Here is a 16,718-nt window from a genome sequence, read left to right as displayed (position 1 = left end):
TTCATCAAAATATGAAAATATTTTAAATTGATATTAATCTTAAAATGTTACGGAATTCAGCAGCAGATCTTGCTAAGGAAAACCACCAGAGTGAATGATGGGGGAGAAATGCTGTAATACATCTAATTAGGAATAGCAATGTCTTTTAATCAATCTGTTAACGAAAGTGTTTTTATCTCAAATAGGCAATGCTGTGTTGTCATAGGAAATATTAATATGTCATTTAAATTTGGGGGAACAGTGTAATTTTTTTTGATTGAGCTTTTTTTTTGAGTCACTGAAAAATGATATAAATTGATACCTGAAATTACTAAGGTGAAGTAACAAAGGTATGGTTGTAATTTAGAAGCATAAATGTGGTGGAGTTGCCCGCTGTTGTGTTTTTAAATCTAATACTATGAACTGTAAAATTTAGCTGATATTCATCCAATGTAAGTTAGCAGAATAACTTTTTTAATTTCACATGCTCTTTCTTTTAATTTCCTTTGAATACACCCATTTGCTTTAAATACCTTTGTCGCTGCTAATGAATACAGATCAGGGAATGCAAGGTGAATTTTAAATAGGACTTCTTATAATCTTTCTAAGGTGTCATTTTCTCATTTTTATGATATTAAGATAACAAGTCAGTGTAACAGCTTTCAGATTTTCCTGTTCAAAAAGCAGGTCTATGTCTGCCAGAATAGGCAGAAAAGATGAATACAACAAACATGATGTTTCACACTTTGTAGACACCTAGCCAGTGCCTTTTTCCTGTAGATTTTAAATCCATTAAATTAATGGTAGTGGAAAAAAAGCTATCAAATAGCTCATGGCAAATTGGAGCCCCAGAAAGTAGGGATCTGGTGGCAGGGAAGTGGAAAGAGGGGGAATTCCGAGCAGGGAAGAAGCCAAGAGATGGGTTTCTAGAGTAAATCATCCCACATATAACTTACGTTACTGCTTAACTCTGGAGTTTGTTTTGTTGTTGTTTAAGATGACCTGCTGATTAAGTAAGTTAAAATGCAGCAAAGTACAAGTAATCTTCAATTTTGAGCATATTCAGGACTTCAGGTACCTGAAATGAGTTACTGTAGCATATTAGTTAACAATACTTAAAGAAGTGTTATCTCTCCTGAAGTACATAAGAGCAGCAGTGTCTTCGTGTTGGAGATGTTTTCTGAAATGATGGTACAAAAGATACCTTTATGTTGTAGCTAGTTGGACAGAGATGTCTGGGCTCTTTTTGAGTTGTATTTAAGGTTTTAACAAGTTCTGCCTTAGTTGTAATTACCAACATATAGCAAAAAAAGTAGCTATACTTCTGTGATTATGCCCTGGTACAGAGATCTTGTTTCGAATATAAATGCTTTTCTCTTCAATAGTACACTAACACAGGCTTGAGATTTCAGAGTATTTCAGGCTTTCAGCATAAGTAGTAGCACTGGGGCAGTTCATCTGGAAGATAAGAGTCTACAGATACTGAATAGTGTTACATGTGCTAGTTACACATGCAGATTATTTAACAAGGTGTTGACATAGGGATGGCTGCTATAGATTTTAGTTGTTTAATGAGTCAGTGTAAATGATTTCTTCAGTCATTTCAGAGCCAACAAGTTATTTTCAAAGTTGGCTGTCATTCATTTGCTACTAATGCAATTGTAGATTAACTTTTAAAAATGCATCGATATTTAAATGAGCTACGTTTGGGACAAAAAAGGGTAAGAGTTAGCAATACTTTTAATTAAATGTTGCTTCTGCCACTAGGTTTTTTTTGAAGCCCTGTCATTGAAACAGCTGAACTGCTTCCTCACATGAGAAAAACAAAACCACCTGCCTGTGTACACAAGGTCTTCCTCAAAGAAAACTTAAGACCAAAAAACCCAAACCAAACCAAAAACCAAACCCCACACCCACAAAACCAAATGAACAACAGAAAAAAGAACATACCAAAAACCATAAGGAGAGGTCAATTTAGACTTTTTGCCACTTGTATTGATTCCTTTTACCTGCCATCCATCTCGCCCTCTCCCCCCCCCCCATTAGTTAATGTGAATATTCTATTTACAACTGTTCTGTCGCAGGATTCAGGTTGCTGAGCTTCTGCCTATGCCTGGCTCTCATTTATCCAGTTGAGTGTCTTTCTCCTACTTCCCCTCCTCCTTCAAAATGCCAGATTTCAGAAGGAGGCACTTAAAATAATTAAGGTGGGCCTTTACTGAAGAAAAATGCTTTGTTTGTATGCCCTTGTGGTGGCCTATGCCATTTTATCGTAGTCTGCATTTTATGTCAAGAAATGGGAAGAAAAATGGGTGAGAGGAGGGTGAGAGAAACTAAAAACTGATTGGTTTTTTTAAACTGTTGACAATTGTATTTTGAGAGAGACTATATCGGCTTTTATATCCACGCATTTAGTTTAGTTAAATTTGGGGGTGTAAACAGCATCTTTAAGCTTGTTTGAAGAAGCAAAGGGAAAAGAATACATAAAATGTATCATAAATCAAATATCTGTGGTGTGAAAGAAACATTAAATGGAGTGTAAATTACATTGACTATTACCAAGTTTAATTCTTATAATGTAGGCTCAAGGAAAAGATAGGAAAATAATGCAAATTTTTTCTAAGGTCATTTATAGTTTACTCTTTCATGAGAATGACCTGAAAGAAGGGTATATACTTAAAAAAATAAAAGATGAAGAAGAAAGGAAACAAAACTCAATTAAAATGCTTATTGGAACTGGAAATTGTTCTTACAAAGAAATAAACCAGCTAAATACAGTGTACAAGGATTTCAGTTCAAATGGTGAGAGCAATACAGAATAGACAGTGGTGGTAGGTATACTTTTCTTTTGTGGGAGAACAGTCATGTGTAAATTGCAGTTTATTCCCAAAAGAGCTGACGAGAGTTTTTTCTTTGAATGTGCAGACATACAGCTTAGGAAGAGTAGTCTTTCTTAAAAATGTTGTTAATTTTTCTTCACAAAATTTCTCCTTCAGAAAGCTGAAGATAGGAGTGTTTGATAGTGTTCCTGTCAACTACTTTTCTTCCACCTTAATGTGCTGAAGCATAGCAATGAATGTCTTTACTTTTACACGAACCTCACCAATGCCAGTTAGCACTAGGAGATGTGTTTATTAGTTAAATTATAAACTTGCTGTTGTCCTCAGTGTAATGAAGCAGAAGGCATTTTTGTTTGTTTCAGGCAGAAATGGATTCTTAAGAAAATAAAGTTTCCTGTTACTTTCTGTCCATAATAACGTAGACATAGCTCGTACACCTGAGCAGTGAACAGTGGGCAGAACTTCTGGTGCCTCACCAGTAATGAGAAGGCGGTTCAAGCCCAGTACGTAGCTGCACTGGCTATAACCTAGTTAGATTATCAACAAAGCCTTCAATTGCAATTGAAACTGTTGTTTATAAAGACCTTTGTGTAGCACGAAGTGAATTAAAACAAAAAGGCCAGTAATTTATTTTTATGTAGACTACCAGATGGTAATTACTGTAGCTGATTTAGTAGTCTGGAATAGATTCAAACTAGTGACCCAGAGGTGTTTAATTTCTTGGCATTTTTTCCTCAGGTTTTCTTTTAATCCTTGATTACATTTCAACACCTGTTTAGAAATGGTTCAGCTTTGGCCTTAAACGGATTGGCAATGTGTCATTAAACTTGAGAGGCTTTGCCAGCAGGGCATCTCCTTTGGCAAAGTTAGCTTCTAAGCAAGATTTGATTAGGTCAGCAAACATTCATGTGGGTTGTTTTTGTCTTCACATATGACTTTATATAAAATCGTTGTATGAGATTAAAATACAATTTATTGCACTTAATAATGTATGCCTTTAAAAAGATTTTTTTTTAAGGGATTTATTCAAGTCAGTAAGGTTAAATATCTCCTTAACTCCCAGCTTTACAGGGTTTTGACATGTTTCGACTTAGTGTACAGCACCAATGTTGATGTCAGTTGTGGGGAGCCAGCAATTGCAGGTTGTGTGGCACAAGTGATTGCCCATTTGCTCTGCTTCTTGCTATTTTGCAGCTGCTGGAGAACCAAAGTAGGGATGAAGCTCTTGACCCTGAGGTCAATTAGAAGCTTAGAAGCAGGTCAGAGGAGAGTGGATGGTAAAACAAGTATTCTGGGTGTATGCAAGTGAGCAAAAATAATTTGCGTCTAGCCGGGTGCTGTCTGAACCTCTGGAGATGAAATGTGCTTTCCTGCATAGTAAAAGTTTCAAGTAAACGTAAGACATTAAAGAAATTTTCCTTTAATTGCCTGTTCTGTGGCAGCCAATTTTGTTCAGCTCCTTAGAAGCACTCGCTGTCTATCTGCATATCCCAGCACACACGTTAGAGGAGTGGAGCTCCAGGGTAGTTCGTGTGCCCGAGGTGACACTGGCTCTCGGTTAACGGGGCTGTTCTGTTGGGGTGTGAGCCTGCAGAGGTGTCACTGGGTGCCAGGACGCCTTGCAGCATCGGCCTTGGTTGTCCCTTCTGGCTGCTGTTGTTTCACTAGTGTGGGTGTGGGATGCCCACGCTTCAGGCCATGCCTGGTATTATTCCAAGGTCAAAGCATTATTTTGTGATTCTAAAGGAAGAAATTCCGTGTTTATTTACTAGTTTGCCATTGAGTAAACATGTAAAAATGCCAAGGAAAAATATAAATAATAATGTTTAACATTTCTTTAAACATTGTTTCTTACCATAACACATTGGTGTGACTAGTTTATAAATCCATCAAAAGAGTGGTTTTGCTCTGGTATAATGGTTGGCATTTTTGTTATGTAGAAATAGCAAATTGAAGGTCAGATGTTGTGGTAATTTTAATTGTACTCCTTTTTTTTTTTTCATATTTTTTGTACAAGCTGTACAAGAATGCTGTACTCAAAAAGAGAAAAAATTAGTTCTACAACTTCATCCAGTTATTTCTGTATAAGTCTACAGATTGATGTCATAACAATTAATGCAAAGAAAATAATTTCACTATACTGATTTTAAGTATGCTTGTGTGAAAGTTTCCAATTAACTGTAAATTTTGAGGTGCTGCATTTTGTTTGCACTGGACCCTCGCCCAGAGAAGTAAAATGTAAAGCTCATTCTATCACAAAATCTGTAATGAAGATTCATATATGGCCAATACAGCAAGTTGTTTCCAATGTTTGCTTTATTTCTCCTCATCTCTAGTATTTCTGAGGTAGGCCAGAAAGCCAGGAAAATTAACCGGAGGGGAAAGAAACCCACAAAGCAAACAAACCAACATAAGCTCATCACCCTATCCAGAAGTCCAGGAGAGGCCATAGTGGCTGAGTCTTACTTACGCAGAACTGAAGGTTTTTGTTCTGGAATTAGTACAGTTTGAATAAATACTGTATGTGTTGATTTAGAATCAACAAACAGGGGAACGGAAATAAAACATAAAACCTCAAAACCTCACAAAAAACCTCAACCCAAACCCCCAAACAAAGATTAGAAATCCCTTAAAAATCCAGTATCAAGAATTTCTGTGTTTCTGCATAACTCAAGTGCAGCTTTGTCTTTGCAGTCTCAAATTTATTGGCATGAGGTGGTGCTGATGTAAAGAGGAACTAAAACAATAATTTTTCAAAATTCTTAGTTCTTAATTGTGGTTAAAATATTGAAAATATGTTAATGAAGTGTTTGTCAATTGTTTTTGCTTTTGCAACACTTTTTGGAATTTTCAGTGAAGTATGAGGGTAATCACAGGAGCTTCTGATACATGGCAGTTGAACTATCATTTGGAAATAATAATAACAGAATTTTACGTTTCTACTACACTCATTTTTCATTCTGTTCAAAATCTTCGTATAATAAATGAGCATACATTAGGGCTTTTTTTTTTTTATTAACTACATACATATTACTGCTCTGATGGTGAAGAAAAGTAATGTATTTGTGTTGATATTATTTTTTGGAAACTTATAAAATTCCTCCAAATGAGAACAAAATACTTTCTATTAGGTAAGCTGGAGCTTTTAGTTATAGCAGTTGCAAGGTTTGTGTTTGTGTGTCTCTTTCCTCTGTTCCCTTCCACCCCTAGAAGGACAAAAACATTGCTTTTCTTATGTTTATTACTTATGGAAGGTAAAGAATACATCAAGTGTAAAATTCTGATGTGTTGTACATGTTTTTAGCCGTTTGGGAAAAGATCCTCTAAAAGAAAAATTATTACTGAATCGGGAAAGAACGTTAGATTGGATCGGAAAAGCCTGTATCTATATTGCCATTGTTTTTAGGGCCCTAAAATGTTCATATTGAGGCAAAATGACTGCTTAAATCTATCACTTTGGAAAAGTAAAAAATCTAAACATAAATCTGTTTGGAAATATTCTTACTACCAAAACTGAATATGCTTGAAAACTAATATTCTTGTTTACATGGATGTTATTTAAAACTAATGAGGAGTAAACTGAAATGTGCTTATTTATGTTAAGGCAGAAGTTCTTTCTTCAAAGAACTTCCTATTTTAAACTGTTTTCCAGTGTTTTCTTTCATTTTGACGAATAAGGGCTAGTACCCACATAGTTTGTGTCTGTGGCTAAAATCTTTACTCAAGAATGTCTTTTATTTTTTCTTTACAACCTGTAGAGCCATTTCTTATGCTTTTGTGGGAAGTATTTGATTTTCAAATCTTAAAAATCCATTTTTATTACATTTATTTGGTTCTTTTTTCCTTTGCTTTATATGTATACATTTTTATCTGTGCTTCAAAATGTGCAGTTTCCCCTTTTTTAGTGATTATGGTATCAGCCATAATAAACTGTGATTAATGAGATAAAAGACTCACGGTGCCTTTGTTACCTGGATATTACTCCTTTTGCAGTGGTAATCCATTTTATATCTATAAAGCAAGAATACTGCTAAATTTCATTTATGTGCTTCTGACTAGTTTTCTTTGTTGTTCGGCTATTGTGTCTCATTTTCATCTGAGCCACATTTCCAATTGTTCAGTGATTGACGTGCTGGAGAGATTGACAGTTACCCCCTAGTGCCTGCTGTCTGGAGATCCCACAAGCAATAATGGATTTTACACCAGAATTTAGCATCAAATATTGGCTTTCAGTGTCAAATGGGTTAAATTTAAATGGCGGTTAATTGTAGCCATTTTGAAATCATAGCCTTAAACAAAAGCATTTTTTGGATATCAGTATGTCTGAGTCCTGTATATGCCACGCAACCCAAATGTCTCAAACTTAGAGCAGAAGTTAACCATTACAGTGATCGCTGTTTCTTAATTATGCAAATAGTCCAATCTGGAGAGTGCAAGGAAGTTTCCATATGTGGTAGAGAATTCATATTTCAGGTAAACTGAAAACCAATGCCGATCCTGATTTTGTCATTCAATGTTATAACATAGACACAGAATATGTTTCCTCAAAACATTGATGTTAATGGTTGTCCTCCTGTTCCTATACATGTTTTTTTGCCCCATTTCTAGTAAAACCACCCAAACCACCGCCTTCTCCATCTCCAAAGCCAAAATTGTAAGCACGTGTGATGCTCTCATTGGCTACGTTCCAGCAGCAATAATTATGTAAAGCCTTTAAAATTTCATCTGTGCTCTGTGATCTTCTACATAAACCTGTCAGATAAATGGAACTTCACATTTCCTGTACCCAAATATACAGACAAATAGAGAGAAAGGTGTTCTTCAGGTGTGCTGGTCTGGATCAGTGAGATGTCTCCAAAACCTTACAAAGTTGTGCTCAGAACTGGGTTGTGACTCAGCCTGGTGTTGTCCCATCTCCCGCAAGTGTATTTGAAGGGACAGATGTCAGAATAATGCAAAGAACAGCTCTTGTGTTGTAGCATCTTTACAGGAAGCAATGTTTCTGGATTTCTACTGCTAGATGCAGCAATAACGACTGCTTACCTCCGTTTTTATTTTCAAAATGTATTAAGATGTCTTATTTCCTATTTAATGACACCAGATTTTGTTCAAACTTGTAGGATTATAGTTGACATTCTAAAAATATTTACTGATATTTTACAATATATTCTATATTAAAATTTATATAACCCTTTGTGTATAAAAAGTCAGACTGTTAATATAATGACAGCAATACAATTATTTTTGGCTATAAGGAACTAAAGTTAGGTTTATCTAACACTATAATTAATTTTGATTTAATACAATAGATGTTCTGTGTGCTTGGAAATGATAAGTAATAATTTGTGTATTTCAGTATTTCTATTTTAGATTCATTGCTTTGTTTTAAAATGCATATAGAAATCTCTTAAAGTAGTAAGTGAGAGTAAGAAAACTCTCCGTACCTCTTACTTCAGCAATCTGGTTGTTAGTATTGGGAGGCTTACAATGCAAATCTCTAATTAGTAATTCATCCGAGACTGGAAATGTGTAACTTATTGTGAGATTTGTGACAGGACTTCTAGTTTTATGTGTAAATTTGTCAAATAGATTTCAGATTAGAATCTAAACTTTGCAGAAAAAAACTTGCATAATTTCAACACTTGAATAGTCAGGTAGTAGTTCATTTTAAAAAAGGGAGAGAGGGGGTGGAACAAGTTGGATTTTGGAACAAGCAGTTAGTGTTACAGTAATGAGTTCACTATAAGACAACTGTTGCCTAGCAATTGCCTTTGTCTGCCCCTGTACACACTAATTAAAAACTTCTTGTTTTCCTTGAACTTCCAGATTGCTAATGTGAGCAAAGCTGTAGGCAGTGATCAGAAATGTTTTTCTAACCGTTTTGCTTTTCAGGTTCTCTGTAAGCATCATAGTCTATAATATCAACACTATTACATTTGAACCTTTATTACACAAAAGTTCTATATTCTAAACAAATACTTTCTATACTGAGAATAACTGTAACTCAAGGAAATGAATGAACCTTAATTTTTTTGTGAGGTTAATTGAGCACTTAAAACAGAGCCATTGCAATAACTTGTTTGTATAAGGATGCTAATGCCATTGCAACGTTTTCTTAAAGGATGCCAGACAATTATATGTAGAATATAAAGAAACAAAAATGAAGGCGAAAGAAGATGCCCTGGCTAAGGCTGAACTTGAAACACTTCAGAGTGAGTTTTTACCACTGTCTTAATAAACAAAGATGTAATATGATTTGCCTACTACACAGGATGTATGTGAGCAAACATTTTTATGATCTTCTAAAATATGTGCTTTATATCTTTCTGTACTGCTGTTGAATTTAAATAAGCTCTTAATTTTGTGACTAATTTTGCAGTAGGCTGCTGGTAACAACAAAAGCATACTTTGCTAGAAATGTTGCTTTACAGGAGAGGGAAATCTCAAATGTATAGATCTCAAAGTATACATTTCCAGAAGTGACCTCTTGTATCTTGAGCATTCTTGTATTCTCTTTGTCTATAAATATTTGTTTTAAATAATATGTTTAATAATTTTGTGCATATTGAGTAATTTTTTTATATAAATTGAACATAATTTAAATTTCCAAATGCATGGATGTAGCCTTCAGAGATACATTCATGCTATTGTTGAAATAAATGCCTTAAAGTCTTTACATTCTTACAAAAGACCAGAGAAGGCAATTAGCATTTCTCTTCATAAAGCATTCAGAATAATTATAGGTGACTTTTAATTTTTTTCTTTCACTTATTTGCTTTTGCCAGTTATTAAAACTACCCTCTTCTGAAGACAATTTTAAAAGTTTTTCTGTGTTTGTATGTGTGTGCTTGCTTTATTTACTGTACTTAAGTGCATGCTTTTAAGTTCCTTTATTCTGACAAGTGCATTGAGTGGCCTATAATAATTTACTAGCTTTGAGTATATGTAAGCCTTTAGACACTTAAAATACAGCTGCGTTATTTATATTTACAAAATAGCTTAATTTTGTAAAATCAGCAAAGACATCCAGTGTCGGTGATAATTTCTAACTTATCTGTAGCTGAATCTGTTTTGAGAAAATGGATAACATTCAGCACCTCAGTGAGCATCATGGACCCAGGCCAAATCTAGCAAAATAATGCATTTAATGCTTGTTAGGGAGGCCTGCCATTATGTTTGAGATACCTACCACAAAATGGGCCCTTGAAAAGGGTCTTGACTTGGGTTATTAAAAACTTGTTAAATTGTCAAATAGTAACGTATTGCCTTTGTTCAGAATAGCTGGCATTCATTCTTCACTGAAATCTGTGAACTACTGTTTTAAAGGGACTGTTTTTTTAAAACAGAAGTGCAAATGAAAGTGTAAAGTCATTAAAATTGTAGTGTGTGTGTTCCTGTGTTTCACTGAAAGACCACATGTGAACTTTTCAGGGTTTCTCCTCTGCCAGGTGTCATGTGAGGGTCACTTTTTCTTGTTATCTCCAGCAGCAGTGCCCACAGGTGAGAGGTGGAGGTTTGGCACACCTCCCCTGCAGGTCACCCCCACCTCACAGAAGCACCACCTTGTCCCCTGTCATGCTCCCAGCTGTGACCTGGTGTGTGGCCCCATGTCTGCCAGCTGACCCAACATCACTCATGTGCTCATCAGTCTCACTGGTCAGCATCTTGCCCTCCCATGGCAGACCTGCTGGCAGGATTGAGAGTGACCACCTGGAAACAGCAGAGGTTGAAATCTGGCACAGATTTAATTTGGTCAGGCATAGCAGTGCTATTGCTGGACAGCAGAATGAGCTGTCGGTTAACTTTTTTAAAAAGAAATAAGACTCTCAAGAGAAGAACAAGACATGCATCTATGTTAGTGTAGGCAAAAAAAAAAGTATAATTTTTTTTCCTGAAGCTTGCATGCAAAGCATCTCTTAAATGTGTTTATTTCATTATATTATTCTTCTGCACTGTCACTTCGCAATTAGCATAGAAAGGTTGTAAATCACCAAATGTGCATTTTGTTTGTCCCCTTCTTAATTTTAGAAACCATCCGTGGAATGTGAGTTCTTAATAACAGTTCCATCTATCTAACTGAGTAAATGTATCTCATGCAGATTAGCAATTGCTGGTTTACAGTGCTTGTTTTCTCATGACCTAATTGCTAGTTTACCCCCATATCTATCTGTTTTCCTGCTGAAATAGCACAATATTCTGTAGGTGGCTTGAATTAAACCAGAGAAGGGTACTGGAGGAGGAAAATATAATTTGCGAAGTAGGAAAGAGAGGACAGTATTGAGATGTCATTAAAGTGCTATATTTGTAAGAAGTGTGAAAAAGTACTTTCTTGGTGAGTCACACAATTTTAATTTAATTTTCTGGCAGTTTTGCAGTGGTTCTTATAACTTCTTGAGCCATTCAAAACAGTCATTACTATCTTAGTAAAATATAGCAACTGTACAACTTTACCTTACAAAAAACATAGCAACTTACAATACAGACATTATGTTTTTAGGAAATGTGGTTTTGTATGGAATTACAGAGACCGGAGTTCTTTATGTGGAAAAATAGAAATGGTGTGCTGTATATTTTCTAATGCCCTTGAAAGTGCTTTAATTAATAAACTCTCTGTTAACTTCTGCCTGTCCCGTAGTGTCACACATGCATGTAATTCCTGCATTAGGGAATGATTCTGTAACAATAAATAGCCCTGTTCTTCATAGTCGTAGGATGTAAAAAAGAACATTTATTAGCTGAACTGAGTAGTCATTTTACTGAGAAGACTTAGATATACATTGTCAGGACAGATAACTGCCAGTTTTTAAACTTAAATTGCCAGGTTTGAGTAGTTATCAAGACAAATTCTAGCAGTTCTACTGTTTCTTTTCTTGCATGGAATACGTCTTTCAACCACATCCATTGTGGGGGAAAATGCATCTATTTCTCATTCTTTATACTTAGCCTTTGTAGTTGTCTTACTTTCTGTTCTTATGTTTGTTTTTCCTGACCTTCCATATGAACACTTAAATTTATATTTAAAATATGCCTTTTGAAAGAAGTAGCACCTATTGCGAGTGAACTCTTCACTGGCATCCCAGTTACCGAACATATTTGCATTGTATATCCAGACTTCTTGCCCGGATGTACAAGGCGTCTGGAACAGTCCATGGCAAGAAACTGTTTTGTTTCTATTTATAAACCATGTTGAAAGGTACTTAGTTGTTTTGATTATTTTCTCACCCCCACCATTCAAACTTTAACTGAAATACAAAGTTACCAGCCCCATGGCTGCATTCCAAGCTGCCTTTTTGTATTGGGGTTTTATCATGATACCTATAGAGTTATTTCTACCTCTGTAAAAGGCTTTATAGTAAGATGTGTCTTAACTAAGTGCCTGTCGTGAAAAATCCAGAGCAGTAGTGAAACCTTCAATGCATTTGATTGTTTTGTTAGGCTTGGTGGCTCTCCCTTTCCAGACAGCATGGAATATAGCATGTTGCTTGAGTAGCTTTTAATATTGTTTCATGAAACTTAGAGGTAGAAGACATCAGTGGAAAATAGTGATTCTCGTGGCTTGTCTTGTTTCACTTGTACCAGTGACGCACTTTAGCATCCTTTTATGCAAGAGAAATATTGATCAGAAAACCTTGAGATGCCTTCTGGTTTTTGATGGTTTGTTCAGACAGTTAATTTTACTGTTGTATCGTTATAACTTAATTTCAATATGGCTTTCTCTAGCTGTAGCTTTCGGTTGTTCATTACTAGCATTTTTCTGGGCTTAAAAAAAAAAGTTTTATTATCTGGAGGTTTTCTTTTTGTAAAGCATTTCTTTAGCCTCTGGATTTTCTGTACTCTAGTTTTCCAATGTAGCTGTAAGTATTGGACCCTGGGTTTGTATATAGTGTTCTAATCTTTGTCATCTTCTGATTATAAAATCATGTTTCATCTATAATTGCTGTTCTGTTTAACAGAATCATAGGTTACCTTAGTTTCCATTGCACTCACAGCTCATTTCAGCTCATTTGTCCACCATAACTTACATCAAAGGTTCCTGTCACACAGTGCAGATGTGGCATAAGTTCCTTAACCAAGTAATTCTCAAAAATGCTTCTGATTTTATTGGTCCCAGACTACCAGCGAGTCCATGTTCCTACTTGTTCCTGTACTTTCCTCTTCGCTACAAACCATTTTGACCCAATTTTTATGTAGTCTAGCACTATGCTGAAGGTGTCTTTACATGTGTCTTTACATTTACTTCCGAATAGTTGATAAATATCTTAGAAACTGTGTTTAGCATTGATCCCTGCCAAAATGCAGTGATGATTTGCTGACAGGCATGTTCAGAGAAAATTCATGTAATGCATGCTTTTTTGGTCAGCATGGGTATGAAAGTTCTGATCACTTAATTGTTACTTCTGAAGCCTAATTATGGCAAACTAAGTATCATCTGTTTCACTGATTGTTCTGGCAGGCCTGCTGGAAGGATTGGGAACTTGCAAGCTCATGTGTTTTTTCCAGTTGTTTCAACTAGGCTATATGTGCTTCCCCCTGCAAAACTTCCTTCCGATTTTGTGAAAAATATTGCACTAATATACAGTGTCACAAGGTTCCTTTGAAAGAGGCATGTGTGTTTCATTATGTGTTTGTTGGAAGGCAAATTAGCTTTCAGGTATTGAAGGTTTATTTCTAACTCTTTCATATTATGGGGATGAGGGATTTGGGGGGTAGAGGAAGCTTTGTGGTGGGTAGATACTCAGCGATGAATATATCCTCAATTACAAAAATTTTCTCACATGCTGTAGGGTTTGATGTCTTTCATTTTTTTCCTCTGAGTATGTTTCTAGTCAGTTTACTCAAAAAAACCCCTTGCTTCTAGGTCTCATTACAGCAAACGTATCTATCTGTCTCCAATTTGGGATGCATTCATATAATCCCATTGGCTTTATTATGAGTACAGAAGTGTTTGGGCTTTTTTTAAAAGCATATGAGTGTTTGCCCCTAATTTGCGTTAATATTGAATATCATTTACTCCATTTTTTCAATAGACTGTCAAAACCTTATTTTTCCAGACTTCCAGGTCTCTTGTGTTCTATCTGACTGTGTTACTGTACATGCAAGTGAGTTTTTTCTGTCATGTTTTAAATGAATTTTAATGCTGTCAATGCTTTGTTTATTTTCCTAGTTACATAGGTAAGTGAACAACATTGAAAAAAAAAAAAATCTCAGTGCAGCATCTTACTGACTTGCCAAAAGGATATTTGCTATCTACCTCTGTATGTGATTGTATTTCTTGCTTATCAATGCATGAGATACCAGTCAGTCTGTCCTTTTTAATTCTGTGATTTTTCAAGACATCACTGTCTTTTTTGACCATATTTTCTGTGAATTCTGTGAATTCTTGTTCATGCTTAAATCTTAGAAGCTTGGCAGAGAGAGGGAACTCGAGCTTGATGTGTTACACTTTCTTTGCAGAAGTTCAGCACTTGTGTTTGTTTTGATTCTCTCTCTATAAAGTGGTCATTTTTTTTTTCCTGTGAAAAATTCTCTTCTTTCTTTACATTTGCATCAGCTGGCAGGACCTCTGATATTTATTATGGAAAAAGCACCACTGTTTCATTACATGGCTCTTGATCCAAAATGCTAGCTGGTTCCTTATATTCTAAAAATGACAGCTGATATCTTAAAGCAAATAACCATTAGCCAGATATTATTAATTCTGCAACTGATTAATGTAGTAACAAGGTGGAAGGACTAATGAGGAAAGTTAAGGTGCAAGTGCTTATGTGCAAGTAATTCATGAAACTTCAAAATCTGGATCATGGCACCATAAACTAGTAAAATGTATAGCTAGTACTGGAATAGTTCTGAAGGCCTTTAGAAATGTAAAGTACTGTACTGGTAAGAGAGTTAGCTAATTGTTACGTGTTAAAGCCTAGGGATCCCAGTTATGGGTATGCCTAAATGCTCTCCAAACATAGAGGACAAGTTACGTCTCTCTCTTTTTTTTTTTTTTAAACTCTAAGTTGTTAGATACACAATCAAATCTAGTCTTCTGGGAAATAACTTGGTAGTTCTGAAGGTAGAAAATACTCATAGAAACATTAGTGTCCTTGTAGTATAAATTCAGCAAATGATAAAATTTCTTCTGCTACAGGAGGACTAGAACTCTGTAGAAGTCATAACTCATGTAAAATACTAATCACTTTGCACTTTGGTAGGTATCAAACAATTTCTATGGTGCTTACTATCTCCAGTTATCCATTTCTGCTGTTATCTGTTTTAATTCTATTTAGTAAACTACAAAAGTTACTACACTGTAATTTGGCAAACGGAATCCCTAATGTTCCCAGAAAATAGTAGTGAGATTAGGCTCTTCCATTTACCCAGTTGAGCTTGAAGGCAGGCTCTGGTGTCACCAAGACTGTTTCTCTCCACTGCGTTTAGTTGTGTGAGCACCAGTAACTTGAGTCAAAGATAAGGTCCGCTGGCTATTGGTGTGCATGGGGCACAGTGGTCTGATCATGCCTCCAGTGGACAGTGAGTAGGCTGGCACTAAACTGGGAGGAACATGTGAAATCTTTTTCTGTATGTTTTTTCTGCATTTCAGTTAGGTTTATACGCAACAATATTAGAACAATATCTGAGACTGGAGGAGAAAAATACATTTTTAAGCCTGTTTTGGTATAGTAGATGGCCACATATACTAAACCCAGCACCATTAGAAGATGACACTTAAGTGTCACACAAGACTTGTGTTTCAATCGCAGCTGCAGTTGTCAGCACCATCAAACATGTCCTTGCTTCAGATTGTGGTGGTGATAGCAGCACCAGCTTCGTGCCTGACTGTCAAGCTTTAGCAGATGTAGGATTCATCTGTCTGGGTGTCATCTACTATTTGGAAAACCTGATCCTTATTCTCTTCAGGGGAAAGCACCAGGCCAGGCTGGAAGTGTCTTTTGAACTGCTGATTGAATTGCTGACAATGAAAATATAACCTGGAAAGAGGATTTCTCTTGTTCGGGAGAAATAGTTTCAGTGATCTGTATTCTTTCTCCATCTTCACCTGGAAGAACGACAGTACTTGGCTGCCTTCAGTTGAGGCATCATTACCTCTGAACATAACTTCTGAACTTCCGCTATCTAAAATCCTTTATGAAGTTACTGTTAAACAACTTTTATGTGCTTTTGTATTCTAAGAAGTGGCTTTCAAAAATTCTGAGGTGAAACTGTTCTCAACGTGTTATTGGGAGCCCTGTGTCAAAGGTTCTGTGACTTAATTCTATTTTTTAATTTAATAAAACAGCCATTGTGGTACGTAAGGGATATGCTGAGCTCCTTCCTTCATCTTTTTGTATGTGCACAGGAGACAGTAGAGACAGGTTTTTAAATTCTGGTTGAGTGCTTGTTTGAGATTGTACAGTCATGTTCTCTAGGTGGGATTTCTCGTTCCTTTGATAGTCAGCAAACCGCAAGGTGTCTTATCTGTGTTAGATCTTCATCTCTCACTTAACTGGCAGAATAAAGCCTAGACAATGTCTTTGATACCTCATCTTAAAGTGGGGCGCGGTGCCTTCTGGAAATACTGTTACAGAATTAGTTCTAAAACTACAGAAAGAGCCTAGATGACCTATTTGCAGGCAATTTCTAAATGTTAGTTAGATGCATTCAGGCTCTAATTGCATATTTTGAGACGGAAAGTTAGCAAACAGCTGGTGGGGTGCAAGATACAGGAAAATACAACTGTCTCAGTGTGTCTCCACTGTTAAATAATTCCAAGTGAACACATGCAGTGCGCTTGATTATTTTGCAGGACTGAAATGCCATAGTGGAAATTGTCATTTAGAATATTTTTGCCCAGTATATGTGTTTGCAGTAAATAGGCGGTGAAGCCATTGTTACGTATCCTTGCAAATCTTC

At 35.9% G+C, this 16,718-nt stretch overlaps 1 protein-coding gene across 1 annotated transcript in view; it reads left to right on the top strand.

The window, feature by feature from the left end:
- DNAJC1 (DnaJ heat shock protein family (Hsp40) member C1) overlaps window positions 1-16,718 on the top strand; it is a 103,603-nt gene that overhangs the window by 49,734 nt on the left and 37,151 nt on the right. Inside the window, exon 7 of the mRNA XM_080339716.1 lies at window positions 8,941-9,031. Coding sequence (XP_080195842.1) covers window positions 8,941-9,031 — 91 coding nt within the window. The remainder of the gene's footprint in view (window positions 1-8,940; window positions 9,032-16,718) is intronic.

The sequence above is a fragment of the Nesoenas mayeri genome (genome assembly GCF_963082525.1).
Source record: "Nesoenas mayeri genome assembly, chromosome: 2".
In the NCBI taxonomy this organism is placed as follows: domain Eukaryota; kingdom Metazoa; phylum Chordata; class Aves; order Columbiformes; family Columbidae; genus Nesoenas; species Nesoenas mayeri.
The sequence above is the reverse complement of the archived record's forward strand: the minus strand, read 5'-3'. Positions and strand labels throughout refer to the sequence as shown.